We start from the raw sequence: 15578 nt of genomic DNA on the forward strand, positions 1-15578 counted from the left end.
CGCAATTACTAGATTTTGACCTATTGTCATTGTAAATGACAATGCCATTTATTTGTGTTTTAAAAAACCTGCAATAATAAAAAGCCATTGTGATTTACAATACCAATAGGTCATAGTTTCAAAAATGCGAGACCTATTGCATTGCAAATGCTGGTTTACAATTGGCTTTAAGATGTTAATGTTCCAAATTTTCACAAGATAATTTCTTGGAAATGTGTGTGTGTATATATATAGCAGGCGACTTTGTGTTTGATGTTGTACGGCTTGCCTGAGCCGTGGAGATGCCCCGGTGCTGGCAACAGCACCCCTGCGACGACGTCAATCTACGCTGCCGCTCAAGGAACAGGTGCTGATTACTGAGGGATACGAAGTTTTCAACGAGGCTTAAACCCAACTCCACAACCCACTTGGGAACATTTATATTGGGGAACAAGGCAAAGCAGCTCACTTGAGGAAAACGAGACACTACGACTACCATGATGCCACAGGAGTGGCTACGCCCAGATGGGCGTGGTTAGTGAATATAAAGTGGTGCCTTCAAAATTGCGTTGCCGAAGCTTCTTGTATCCATGGCCTCTGAAGAAGTGTTACCAACACGAAACGCGTCAGGCTGGAGGGCAATATGCACTGTGATGTTCGGTGGATGCTTTCGTTGAAACCCCTCAATAAAGATGGAAGGCAGAACCTTTTACCTGTTGTGAGGCGTCTTATTAGCAGGCGACTTTGTGTTTGATATATATATATATATATATATACAAAAAAACAACAGCCAGCCAGGGCAAAAATCTGGATCTCAAATGATACAATGAGTCACAAATATATATATATATATATATATATATATACACACACACACACACACACACACACACACGTACGTTGAGAGAAAAAAAAGGGTTAATGTAACGATATAGTTAGGTGAAAATGTCAGTATAAAAACATACTGTTTTTAAAACAAACCAAACCACAAAAATTCATCCGCTATAGTCAACTTAAGGATCTATAACTTGCACCCCGCCATGCACAGTTTTCTCATTGCACAATATTTTCATTGCAAATGTTGCAGTGATATTATCAACGATGTCGTGAATGATGTAATAGGTGGGGTAATTAGCAGTGCATGTTACTTGAAATATTACTAGTAAATTTCTGTGGTCTTGCGGTTGGGATGCCTTTACTGACATTTCACCCAACTATAACATTACTTTAACCTTTGTTTTTTCAGTAAATTTATAGTTTTTTTTAATGTAAATTAATATTTTATTACTGTATGTAAAGACATTCTCTACTGCACAAGCACTTTGGCCATGTGCAGCAAGGGGTTGGCTGCAGGGTCTGGCCTGTGGCCAGTGCCTCCATCCAACAAATTGGTACAGTCCCCCTCCCCAAGCCACTTTGGACCACATGGACCCCATCCACCTCCGTTAAAAGAGGGAGGCCCTTGGCCTTCTCCACTTTGGGCCCCAGGAAGCACATCTCAGGACAAACCCCCCCCCCCCCTTTAATTTAATTAAGGGCTCCGGAAGCCAGTAGTTGTCCAAGGGACCCAATCCCAAAATCCTGAAATTCAATTATACGGGGAAGGGGCATGTGCCTCCTCCCTCTTCAAGCCTTAATAGGCTCCGTGGACCCTCTCCTCTGGGGACGAAATCCATTTGGGAGGAGGGCTCGACTTCACCCTCTCCAAGCCCTAAAGGTTCACTTGGAGTTGTAACTTAATATTTTCTTGCATTTTATCTGTAGGCATGTGTATTTTTTACACACACACGCTCCAAAAATCCACTCACTATGGAGAGCCAGATTGAATCAGGACACGCTATTTTTAGAGCCTACCCGCCCTTTCTGGCGAGCTGAAAATGTAGGAAGACAAACTTACTTTTGACCTCGGCCTCTGAAAGGGGAGCAAATGTGACAAGGTAACAAAATTTAAAGGCATATTATTGCTCACAAAGTGAATGAGCAATAAAGATACCTTTAAATCATGTTATCTTGTCACATTTGCTTGGCTTTCAGAGACAGAGGTCAAAAATCAGTTTGTCTTCCTACATTTACTTTTCTTTCTGTGACTGAAGTTAGAGGATTTTGATAAGTGAACTGTGTGACAATTGCGTTGAGACTAGTTCACGGGTCAAGTACATTACAGTTAGGCAGAGTACATTTTTCAAGCTACTTGACTTGCAGGTATAGTAACATTTTTATGATTTTTTGAGCCCTGCACACACGTGCACACAAACATACACACCGAAAAACAAGCATTTGCAATGCAATATGTCATGCATTTATGAGAGTTTGAGCTATTAGCATTGTAAATGGCAATGCCTTTTATGTTTTTAAAACAGATAAAAGGCATTGTCATTTACAATGCCAATAGCTTAAACTCTCGCAAATGCGAGACCTACTGTATTGCAAATGCGTGCTATAATTTTTTTTTTTTTTTAAATCAAGTGTTAGGAGAGAGCATGTTTTCCCTGCTATTGCAGGTAAGACAAAGCTATTTGAAAAAATAGTGCTCGGAGGCTGTAATTGAAGCCTACTGAGCAGCAACACATGTAACGGGGGTGTCGCCATGAAACAAGGCGGTACTAAGAAGGGACTACTAAGCCTTTTAACTAATGAACAGCCACAGTTTACAGTGGACAATTACACGGGCCAATGAAAAATGTGGGCAGAGAGTGGGCGGAGCTTCAAGTCCCTACCTCAATCCAGCCTACCTCGCAGAGCAGTGCATGCGCTGCCCAGGCTCGACCTAAAAACCTAGAGGTTAAAGTAACAATATAGTTAGATGAAAATGTCAGTATAAAAAAATATAATTTTGAATGAACAAAATCACTGAAATTTCCCAGCTATAGTTATTTCAAGTAACTAGAACTCTCACCCAGCCATGCATAGTTTTTTTGTTTTTCTTGTCAATTTGTTTGCAAATTTTGCAGCGATATTACCAATAATGTCATAAAGATGTCATGAGTGATGTAATATGTGGGGTAATCAGCAGTGCACGGAGCGGGCACAAGTTATAGTTACTTTAGGGCACAAGTTACAGTTACTTGAGATCTATTAAACTGGTGAATTCCAGTGATTTTGTTTGTTTAAAAAAGTACATTTTCACCTAACTATAACATTATTTTAACGTTCGTTCCTTCAGTGACTTTCTAGTTTTTTTTTTTTTTTTTTTTTTAATATAAAATAATATTTTATCCATACATGAAAACAACCCCCCTCTGGCCATGTGTGGGGTGGGGTTGGCCGCAGGGCCTCACAGGCCTTACCTAGTCCAACCCCCCCCAGGCCGCCACTAGTCGTGTGCGTGGGTTTGTTCACAGGGTCTGGCCTGCCGCCACACCTTGCGTCCAACACATTAGCATAGCCCCTCTACCCAAGCCACTTTGTGATTAGGTCCCTAGGGCATTTTTTTTTTTTTTTAATTAAGGGGAGGGGGCACATGGCTCCCGAGACCAAGAGACACCATCCCGGGGGCCAAATTCCATTAATAAGGGGAGGGGGGCACGTAATCCCCTCCCTGAGCCTTAATAGGCCCCAGGGACCCATCCCCGGGGCCTCTGCACCTTCCGGGTGGATGCCCTGGCGGCTACCAGGGACTTCCACCAAACAATAATTTGGTGGCCGCAACCCCAACCAGCACCCGGCATGCACTCATCCTGGGTGATGCGTTAGCTGGCACTGCTCCTGCCGGGGGTGAGGGAGGAGAAGAGGGCATATGGGGTCCCTGGGGCCTACGAAGGCTCAGGGAGGAGGGCCGCAGGATCTGCCTCGCCTTTTCAACAGGCATTCGGCCCTGGGGGATGAGGTGCCTGGGAACTATTAGGGCTCAAGGAAGATGGTGCACGCTGCCTTTCTCTTTTACTGCCATCCGACCCTGGGGAATGGGTTAACTGGGAGCTAGGATACGAACAGACAATTCTATCAAACCTGCTGTGAAATCCACCCATAAACATACAACTACACATTTCTCAATTCTGGCCTACTGTCAATTCAGAAGTAACCCAACGTACTACTAGGTCATACCAATCACAGGTTTGCACCAAACAAGAACTCCTTAACATTAGTGTGCTTACAGATTGCTGCTTATCCTCAATGTTTAATGTTAGGTGGCACATATGATCACTGTGACACTCTACTTCACATACATAAAGTAGTACAGCCCTCTCAAATCATCACAAAATATTACTGAAAAGCGGATAACAACAAGGAGATAATCACCTAAGCTGAACTGATCACTGGACCAACCAGGACAGGTGCACATTTCTAAATCTGACACACATTAAAGAATGGTGAAATTGGTGGCTTTCAGAGACTAAACCTAGCAATGTCAATAGATATGCTTAGTTTTATTATGGTATTAAAGGAATTCTGGGCCTAACTGAAGTCTCATGATACATTTGGTGATTCCAAAGAGAGCAATGAAGATTCAAACTGAGGCGAGCTGCGAGTCATTCATTCAGGAAATATAAAAAAATAAAGAGTTAAAAATGTTGTATCCTTAATGGCTGTCAAATAGGGTGAGTCAAGGAAGGAAGTATGGCAAAATGCCAGGAGAGATGTTTTAACTAGTTCTCATTGTACAGAATAATATACTCCAACATCTGCATTGTACAGCCCTGTCATCTTGGTAGCTTAAGATCACAAATAACTAATGCATCATTTACAGATATGAATGCAATTCTCTATACAGCTCGATAATCAAATTGGCCATTCAAGAAATCTTCACTACAAACTGGACTGCCAAAATAACTGGATGCTACTGATAAACTCAAGGCAGTCATTTGCAATACCTCCGAAGGATGAAAGGCTTGACAAATTTTTACTAGACCAAATTGTTGAACAATTTTATAGTTACCAGCGTCAGAAGGTCTCCACTCGAACTTCTTTCCACAATATTTTATTTTTTTGGTACATAATTGTTAAGTCAAAATTATTTGTTAATTATTTTTTATTTAACAATGAGTTGGTGATGGGATTGAGCGATTATTATTATTTCCAATTATAGCATACTGGCTACCCAACGGGTTTCCCAACGCTAAGCACAGGTTGAAGTGTCTAAATGAGAGATTAAAATAACCACATTTTAATGTGCTTGAGAAATAGGAACAGAGAGGTACAGTGTCTTCAGAATTGCTGTAGGGCATTCCAAAGTTTAGGGCCCAGGTATGCGAAGGAGCAACCTCCTGTGCTTGCCAGATGAATTCTGGGCACACTGCATAAAGCCTCATTCTCAGATCTCAGCCCCTGACTGGACTGATAAGGAGAGACCATATCCAATGCATAGAGAAGGCCAAGTCCAGCTCTACATTTAAAAATGAAGCATAGAGTTTTAAATTGTACTTCGGGTGCCGCTCGTAGTCGGGACTTTGTTTTTTTGGTTTTTTTTAGTACTGCCAGCACTTTGGATTTCCACCTGTTTCCTTGGAACTTTGCCTGGTTTGGGGCTGATTTGTGCTCACCTTGGGGCTGATCTGGAGACACCTACGCGAGCGGGACTGCGAGGACCAGCAGTCTTTGCGGCTCTCCATCTGCCGCACCTGGAGCCTCTTCTTGCTCTCGCCTCCTCCTATTTAGCTACGCCCTTATCCGCGTATCGCGGGACACGCGCGGGCAAAGCCCGGGCCAAGGGCGGGCCCGTTTAAGGCCGCTCAAGACCGGACCGGGCCATTTCTCTTTTGCCTGTGAAACCGTAGCTATATTTATGCTGTTGTAAACATTATTTATATACCAAACTGTGGTATTAATCCTTGTGTTTGTCAAAAAATGTCTACACGTGAGAGCAGGAGTAAGGTTGCACTGGGAGGGCCCCAGCTTACAGGCACCTTAGACAGTTTCATAATACGGGCTAATTCTGTAATAGACCAAGGCATCAGCCTAATGGAACGGAGGGTGTCACAGGATCTAGCATTGGCCAAAAGATCATCTATGGGCCATATTGCTAATGCTCGTACCCCAGAACACACTAATAAGAGTGAATCTTATAGAGACACAAGCAGTTGTGCACAGTATGCCTAATCTATTAGTGCAACCACAAACACTGCTTCCAATTGACCCGCTTCCTCCAGCTATATTGAAAAATATTCCAGAAATTACAGTAGCCGAGATTCAAGAAGAAACAAATAGTAGACAATTGCGGGAGAGGCGGGAGGGTGCCATTTCGAAACGTAAACAAGCTAATATCACTGCCTCAGGTGGCAGAAAGCCCAAGGTAGCTAAAGCCTGGGGCGTTAGTGAAATATCTAGCAAGCATGGGGGTGAACAAGGGCATGCCATGCAGAATGGCCAGGAAGCATTGCAATTAGCCACATTGACTGAAACCCTAGACCGAAGAGCTCTAGATGATACCGTAGATGGTAATTCAGGTATACTTGACGAAGTGGCCGGCCCTTTATTAAACAACATGGGGAAGCTGCTTAAAACTCTTCTTACTCCCCTGGAAAACAGATTGCTAGATATTGAAAATAAGCTGTATGAGTTGGAAGAGAGCATAAGAACTCTGTATATTGCCAGGGTGGAAAAAGTGCCTCTCAAAGATCCTGAGTATAGTACCGGAAGGAGAGGTAACAAACAAGCCTTTGCCATCGACACAAAGACCACATTCTAACCCCCCAAAGGACCCAGTAAGGAAACCGTTAGAAAAACCCCCCGTAACTAATGACCATCTCAGTCAAGTAATGACTAGTCCTAATACCAAGTCCTCGATAGAGAGGACGATAAAAGGCGATCTTAATATCAGTTTACCGCCAGAAGCTTGCCCATATGTAGTGGTATTGACAGGGGTTCCGGAATTGGGTAAATCAACTGAGGAACCTTTTTGGGCACTTAAAAACAAAGTATCACATTGATTAAATACCAACCGACCCTTACCGCCAAATGTAATGAGTAAAATGTTAATGGTGCGTAGGGTGTCTTGGGTGGGATACAATAGGAAAACAATCGATGGGGACTGTGTGGTAGTGAACTTTAAGGACCCACGAGCGGTAAATTATATCTGCTCGTGGAGACCACAAAATAATAGGGCTGACATAGAAACCAGACCGCTTTCATACTTTTACTTCCCAGATGAGCGACCAGATTGCGGAGGGACTTGGACCAGGGCCAAACATCATGTGCGGGGAGGGATGGAATGTGGGAGCTATAGATACATTAACAGCGGGGGAAGGGTACCTACAGCTAATAGGTTTAGCTGCCTAGATATGGTAGATTAACTGCAGTTGCCCAGGGAAAACGTAATTGACATTAGTGAGGGGCCCCTTATGCGAAAGGCCATGATTAATAATGATTTCAAAGCCGGAATGGACGAAATAGGAATCACTAATGATGATCTCGGTGGGGGCAAGTTAAGGACAGACCATGACCAGGGAGGTGTGACACTCGGCACTGTACAAGACCTGGATAGTCGAAGGTGGCCAGGTGGCTTAGAGGTATGCCCAGAATCTGTGTTATGCGGTACTAGCATAGGTGCGTGCCCCAATAGAATAGAGGGTAGGAGTCCCTTCGGTGTGTCTTGTTCAGAAATTACGGGTAGGAAAGTTGACTCTCAAACTTTTGAGCAATCGTCTAATTGTAATAGCATAGTCACAAATATGAAATTGATATCTTGGAATATAGCTGGGCTAACCAAAAATTTTAGTGATCCTGAGTGGTCCAGCTATATCGAATCAAGTGAACTGTGCTTTTTCCAGGAAACATGGTCCCTTAACACTCATCATAGAGTAGGTTATAAGACATTTGGGATCAATGCAATACCTCCCGTAAGGGGCAGGGCCTCGGGAGGTCTTATTATCTGGGTAAAAGTTACCCTGAAAATTAAGATTGAAGTAATTGAGACTGACTCTATGGACATATTGGCACTAAAAGTTACCACACATGATGGGAATGTACTATATCTAATTAATGTTTATAACAGACCTTCTGCCCTATCAAAAGAATCAGTGACTCTGGGGAAATTGGACACTTTTCTAAACAGAATAGCAGACAAATATTCGGTAATAATAACCGGGGATTTGAACTGCAACTACGAGCCAATTTTAGGCATGGGCGATGTATTTGAAGAAGATAGAGTAAAAAACATTCCCCTGTTAGATAATATTGCTCCAGTACATTGTTCAGTTCTGGCTGTCCAAATAATGAGGTTGACTGCGGAGTTTGGCTTGAGGGCATGTAATGGCCGCCTCCCGGCAGATTTAGCAAAAAGCCCGACTTTTGTAAGGAATAGTTCAAAAAGCAACCTCGACTATATAATTGTTTCTTTAGATATTTGGCAATATTGACTGACTTTGAGGTAAAAGATAGGTCTGAGAGCGACCCATCGTCCCCTGGACCTACTATTTAATCCTTGTACGCTTAATGGGGTTGGTTTTAACAACAAAATAGACGTCCAAACTGGTATGAGCGATGTAATATTGGTTAGTAATAATAGGCGCTTAATTATGTGCCATCCTAACACGACTACTTGGTTTTTGCATTAAAACACAGTAATTTCTAATGTTAGCAGTCCACTTTTGAACAGTACAAAAAGTCACAATCAGGGAATATGACAATCCTGTTTACAATAACAAGCATACATTATTGTACTGATGAAATAAACTACTGTTGATACATAATAAGGATATGACAGGCCACTTGCGAACTCACTGAACAAAATATGAGAGAACACAGCAAATCTACCATTTCCCCCAGGCTTCATCTTGTTATGATATACATTTTCAAAAAAGACTGTGGTGGATTTGCTATATGTGATCTGCACATCATAATATCTCTCCACCCTTATGTCAGGAGTTGCAGACAGTTCACTTATTCACCTGTGCATAGGCTGCACGATTCACATGGCTTAGCCTCTTCTCCCCATATTCAAAGGCTATAGGAAACTTGGACATGTCCGCTCTTCAGCCAAGCAATGCAGTTCAGTTACCCACCTAGAAAGTGTCCACTTCCTCACAATGCCCATGTCCTTTCATACTAACTAGGCCTCATCCTCGACTTCACCTACCAGGCTTCCCCTTCTTATCGCCCTTCTACTGGGGTCTACTCAGTTGCACCTCCAGGCCTTGCACCAGGCGTACATTCATTAAGATATCGGCTATCTAGACTATTGTCTTCTCAGTGACCCCAGTCCTCCCTCCTTTCGTAACTCCACGTCTAGGCCGAACATCCCCGGACTCGCGTGGACCGGTAGCAAGCCCTCCCCTTCTGCCCGGTTTCTTACCGCCTCCACTGCGTGCTGCAGTATAGATGTGATCTTGGAGAACATCCTGGAGCGCTGCAGCCGCTGCCGGGAGTTCCTGCTCAGCTCTTCCAGCCGCCGGCGGCGCTCCAGGGTCAAGCCGGGCCGGGGGCTATCTCTGCTAAACGGCCTGTGGGGTTCCCGGACACCGTGGCACTGACAGGAGCGGCAGCGCACCGAGCCGGTGCTACCACCGGCGACCGCTCGGTGGCAGCCGAATCACAAACCACCAGCTGACAACTACTAGGAATGACGTCACCAGGTGGGCGTCCCTATGCTTGCAGATTGCATGGGTAAGGAAGAAGGACAGTCAAAACAAAACAGTGGGTCCGCCACGTCTGCATCTGATTGTGCTCCTCTCATTGTATTGTACGAGTAGCATTCCCATTCTAAAATGGAAAGCACGCGTGCGTCTATTCATGACGCGTCTACTCCGTACAATGCGACGTGTTCCATAGTTCAAGATGTCTTCTGTGGTTGCGTCTTGTAATTTCTTTTCTGAAGCACAGCAACATTTTACCCCATTCAAAGATGGCCGTTTTCAAAACGTTACTGTTATAGCGAAATGAACAATTTTTAACAACATGGGATCATGTTTAGATCTCCCACCTAGTCCGTGATTTAATTCTGAAAATTATCTAATTTACCTTTGTTTTAAAACGCTCCTTTTTGTTTTATAGGCACTTTCATTACCTTCGGCGACCATTTTGGAATGGAAGCCATACTTTTCTAATGAAGATGTTTATTTGCTCATCAGGAAAAAATAGAACATATGCATGCGTGCCAACATTTTGAACCAGGCAAGAGGAAGATTTTGCAAAAAATAAAAACCAAAACAATCAGGGATATTGATTCTCCGTATTGAGTTACATTGAAGAGGAGATTTTAGAAGAAACTTAAAATAAAGCCATTTGGGCTTACAATTAATTGTGTGTGTGAATCAGGTCTGTTGGTATGTATATGGGATCTGTAATAGGTTCTTCAATCTGTTGTAAAAATAAAGTAAAAATACACTCTCTCTCTCTCTGATCAAACGAAAGGTTAAAGTTACGTTATAGTGTTGGTGCGCAAACTGGTATCTCAGATTGTGCTCCAAATACACGGACCAGGAGTAGTGTAGTCTCCCTTAACAGACTTCGGTGCTCCCCAACGGACCTGTCTCTATTTCATAAATTCTGTGCATCAGCATGAAGCAGTAGACATTCTCAATAGGAATAAAAGACAAGGGCTAAAGTTAGAAAAAGTACAAAAAAATATAAGTACAGAAATGCATGGCTGGACCATCAATCAGGTTAGCATATAAATAATGAGTACAAAGAACTCCGTAAAGTTCAGCAGAAAATACAGCATAGATTCACCTTCTGAGAAAAGGAAAAAGTTGGGCTGCAAACAGGAAAGCAGATCCTTTTAGAGGACTTTAGACAAAGGATTTCTTACATTCATTACACAAGTATATGGTTCTCAGGTTGTGCGCCATTGGGGAACAAGAAAGAAGAAACATTTGACAACACAATACATTTTAAGATTCTCTCATAATACTATTACATGAGAATCAGAGGTTCCCAGAGTCTATTCAGGTGGCATGAGTTGATGCATAGTATGTAATGCAGCCTAGGACAGCCAGGTTGTCCTTGAATAGGTACATCACATTCAGTGTTACTGGGGAAGTCTCAGCCTTTCCGTATAAAGCTCTGTTCTGCTCGATTTTCCCGGCCTTCTTGTGAGGAACAATAATGGAATGTGACTTCAGTCTCTTATCATTCAAGTCTAAGGGTTAGAGTAGTGAATGGAGCCTATTTACTAGGCACTTCGACATGATTCTGTGCTCTTCCCCATAGATCAGGGCTTGCACACATAGCCTAGGGGATAGATTCGTTAGTATTAGGGATAATCTGTCCTGTAGTGAGGGTATTTCATGGAGCTGTGCTGAATTCAGGCCTGGTAGGCCTCAAACGGGAGAGACTCCATCTTTCTTTCTGCTCCGGCAGCTTGGGATGCTTCTAGGTCAAATGTAATGTTTTAGTTATGAGGTGTTATTCGCTTGGAGAGAACCGGTTCAGGCCGGCCCTTATCGAAGGATTGTATTTTTCTTCATGCCGAAGACACTACATCAGGCCGGCCGGCTGGGAACGTGTCCTTGGTACGGGGAGGTACAAGAATTTGGTGGGCGGCAGGTTACAGGCCGGAATTTTCCATGAGGAAACGCACCTCTATATTAGTGAAAGTCTGAGGCAGTTACATGTTCAGTCCGTAGGCGGCATCTAGCCGTTAGCAGAAAAGCTACTACTTATTCCAGGGAAGACAGACGCCATCTTGAAGGCGGAGAAGAACCGAGAGACAGATGCTTTCCTAGCAGAATAGACGGAGAGGAGAGAGTAGCCGATAAGGAAGAGGTCCCAGTGACTCGGAGAAGGGTGATTCCAGGCGAGCCGAGGCACAGACGAGAAGGGAACCTAGATGACCACTGAGTGCAGGCTACATACTACTAAGGTGATGTCGACCCTTTCTTATTAGAGTGTACAACTTAATCTTTCACTTTTCTTTGCAGGTTATGTGTTATATCGTAATGTTATGTGATTGTGTATGTAATGAGTAATAAAGTACCCAGTTTGTAGTGAACCAACATGTGCTGCGTGTTCTTGTATGAGAGGGTAGCCTATTATTCTAGTCAGCTGCGGCTACATGAACAGATGTTAACCCTGATCAGGTAAGTGGTAACTGAATAAGGGAAAGAGGAGCCCCTCGAACCTGAGAACAGGCTATGCTCGAACTGGCAATCCTTGTGTGATCTGATGAATAGTGAGACTGATTCCCTTGTTGTATGTTATGGTGATCATAGGATGAACTGTCGTATGAGACTGCCGTCTAGGTAGAGAGGTCTGGATTCGTGTGGGATCGCGAGGCCGCCACTTGTGATACTGTCGTATGGGCAGAGAGGTCTGGATTCGTAGGGGATTGCGAGGCCGCCACTTGTGCTGAGACTGCCGTCTGGGTAGAGAGGTCTGGATTCGTGTGGGATCGCGAGGCCGCCACTTGTGATACTGTCGTATGGGCAGAGAGGTCTGGATTCGTATGGAATCGCGAGGCCGCCACTTGTGCTGAGACTGCCGTCTGGGTAGAGAGGTCTGGATTCGTGTGGGATCGCGAGGCCGCCGATTGTGCTGAGACTGCGGTCTGGGTAGAGAGGTCTGGATTCGTGTAGGATCGCGAGGCCGCCACTTGTGATACTGTCGTATGGGCAGAGAGGTCTGGATTCGTGTGGGATCGCGAGGCCGCCACTTGTGATACTGTCGTATGGGCAGAGAGGTCTGGATCCTTATGGGATCGCGAGGCCGCCGATTATAAGAGGTCTTGGTATGTATAGTAGGAATTCCCTGTCCTTAGGTGGTAGATATATGTGGTTGCACTATCGCAAATAGGTTCTAGGGAGGGGGTAATGTTCTGGCTGGGTTAGTGAGGCTCTGATGAGCGGGTTCTATCTGATCCGAAAACCCAAGCAGAACATTTGGCGTCACGAACCGTTTACGAAACCTGTGTGCGTTGTGGTTGTATCGTGTTTGCTTTCGGCGCGTGCGTGGTTTTGTTTGTATATTATTTATATATACCTGTGTGTAGTTTTCTTTTCTCTTTCTTCTTTCTCTTTTTCTCTTTTTCTTTCTTTTCCGAGATGTTTTCTAGAAAGTCGAAATCTACTTTTAAGTTGCCCGTTGATATTCCCGGTTGGGATTCAACGCCTTATGAAGCCTTAGCCCGTGAGTGGGCTGATTCTACTGGTTTGAGTGAGAATTTGAATTCTTTTTTGGAGCTGGCGGAGCCGGCTAATGTGATTACTTGTTTACAGAAGGCGCCGGTATCTAAGGGTGATGAGCTTCCCGTTTTGGGGCGCAGAGGTTGGATTGTTCTGTCTGCGTACAGGATTCTGCATGAGAGGTTGTTGAAGTTACAGAACTTGCATAAGGATTTGGAAGCGAACTTTGTTGAGATTCAGAATGCTCATAATTTGTTGCGGTGTCAAAATAAGTTGCTTGCTGACAAACTTGATACGTACCAAACTATTGCCGAAAGGGCGGCTGTGCAAATTGCTCGTTATAAATACAAGAATCGGCGTGGTCGGGTTTCGACGCGAAAGGTGCGTCTGGTCGTGGCGAAAGCCGGACTGGATTGGAATCCTGATGAATGGGATGGTAATATCTGGAACTCGAGTGATTCTCCTTCCTCGGGTGAGGAGTCTGCCAGGCGCGAGTCCTCTCGCTCCGGCCGTGATTGTAAGTCTGCTTCTTGCGCCTCTGATGGTGCACCCCGTGATTGCGCTCGTCCTTCGAGCGGGGTCGATGCTTCTTCCACTGATTGTTCCTCTACGTGTACTGGTCGAGCTCCTTGTGATGCTCGTCCCGCGGTCTCGGTGCATCCAGTTTTTCGGCGGAAGGTGCAGCAGGCTCCCGGTGCTCCGAATGGTATTGCTTTAGACTCTTTGGAGGATTTTACTCAACAAGAAATTAGTGATATTTTGCAGCGATTTCGGCAGCGAGCTGGTGAGACCTTACTCACATGGATGGTGCGCCTTTATGAACTGGGCGCTGCTGGCATTATGTTGGATGCTGGCGATTGTTTGAAGTTTTGTTCCTTGAGTTCGGATTCTACTGTACAGGATCATTTTCGTAACTTTAATGCTGGTGGTCAAATTTCTTTGCTTCAATTGGCGACTGAGGGTTGTAATCAAAAATATCCTACTGAGTCTGACTGGCCTGTGAATGACAAACCGTGGTATACTTTGCGCGATGCTGCACAACGTCTCAAAGAGGAGGTGATGAAAACGGCGATTTTTCTGAATACTGCTGACAGGTTGCTTGATGGTTTCTTGACATCTTCTGTGCGGAATCGTATTATTCGTTCTTCCCCTGTTGCTTATAAGCAGGTCATGATGACTTTATTGATTAATCAGACTGGTAAAATGTTATCTGTGGTGCTGGAATCGGTACGCCAACTCGGTGAGTTGGGTGAGTGGTTTAAACCTGAACGGCAGTCCCGGCCTGACACTCGTACTCCTGGTGACAATAAACTTACTAGACGTGATATGTTTTTTGGTCTTATGGCCGATGGTGTGCGGAAGGAGGACATTGATGGTGAGACTACTTCTCGTTTGTGGGAAATGTTTCGCAAACGTGGCTTGGATCGAAAGGAGGGTGCCCGGCGTGTTTGGACAACTGAGTGTGATCGTGGTTTTTCTGACGGTAGCGGTGATGACGACCGCCGTGGGCGCTCTGATCGTCGTGATGATCGACGTTATGTACGTGATTTGTCCCCCCGTCGTGTGAGAGACAGGGAGAGAGAGGGGGAAAGAGAGAGGGGGAGAGATGATTATGTTAACAACAGACGTAGAGATGATAGGGATCAATCCCCTGAGTTGAGAAGGAGAGAGGATCGACACATATTGGCCGATCGAAACCCGCAGTACAATGCAGAGAACAGTAATCCATTTCGTAATGGAGATGGATATGAACAGGAGGTATCGATACCTGGGAAACGTGAGAGTCTTTATCCTGATTTATCCTGGTACACAGAACACAGTAAAAAGGACTAGGAAATAGGTCAAGCTCCAGTACACAGATGGGCTCACAGAGATAATAGACCCTATGTAGATATTGATATTTATTGGAGACATCGTAATATCCAAAGGGCCCGAGCATTGGTAGATACAGGAGCGGAGGCCACTCTTATTCATGGAAAATCAAAGAAGTTTAAAGGTCAGCCTTTTACAATTACCGGATTAGGTGGAAAGGAAACTCCCGCAGTTCAAACCTTACTTGAAATGAGAATAGGTAGAATTCCTAGAAAAGAATACTCTGTATTAGTGGTGCCACTCTTAGAATTCATAATTGGAATTGATATTTTGAAAGGAATGACTTTGCACTTAGATGATGGATGTTACCAATTTGGAACTAAACATTATATATCGTCCAGGCCTGTACGGGTTGGTCGTTTAAGAATGCCCCCCATAAAAGTTCCCCAGGCGACAAAAGTGGTTCGTCAGAAGCAGTATCGTATTCCAGGTGGTCATGAAGAGATTAGTACCACTATTCAGGAGTTGGTGGATGCAGGAGTTATAACCCCAGTTACTTCTGCTTGGAATAATCCTGTTTGGCCTGTACGTAAGAGTGATAATTCTTGGCGCATGACTGTTGATTATCGAGAATTGAATAGACACACACCCTCTTTGACTGTTGCAGTACCGGATGTTATTACCCTAATTGAAAGAATCCAAAAACATCCAGGTACATGGTATGCGTCCATTGATATTGCTAATGCTTTCTTTTCGATTCCGATTGCCCCTGAGTGTCAAGAACAATTCAGT

General features: G+C 44.2%; 1 protein-coding gene across 1 annotated transcript in view; it reads right to left on the bottom strand.

The window, feature by feature from the left end:
• FHIP2A (FHF complex subunit HOOK interacting protein 2A) overlaps window positions 1–9603 on the bottom strand; it is a 246797-nt gene extending 237194 nt beyond the window's left edge. Inside the window, exon 1 of the mRNA XM_085603279.1 lies at window positions 9209–9603. Coding sequence (XP_085459405.1) covers window positions 9209–9253 — 45 coding nt within the window. The 5' untranslated portion in view covers window positions 9254–9603. The remainder of the gene's footprint in view (window positions 1–9208) is intronic.
• Between the last annotated feature and the right edge of the window lie 5975 nt (window positions 9604–15578).

Source organism: Triturus cristatus, chromosome 1_2, assembly GCF_964204655.1.
Source record: "Triturus cristatus chromosome 1_2, aTriCri1.1, whole genome shotgun sequence".
Classification (NCBI taxonomy): domain Eukaryota; kingdom Metazoa; phylum Chordata; class Amphibia; order Caudata; family Salamandridae; genus Triturus; species Triturus cristatus.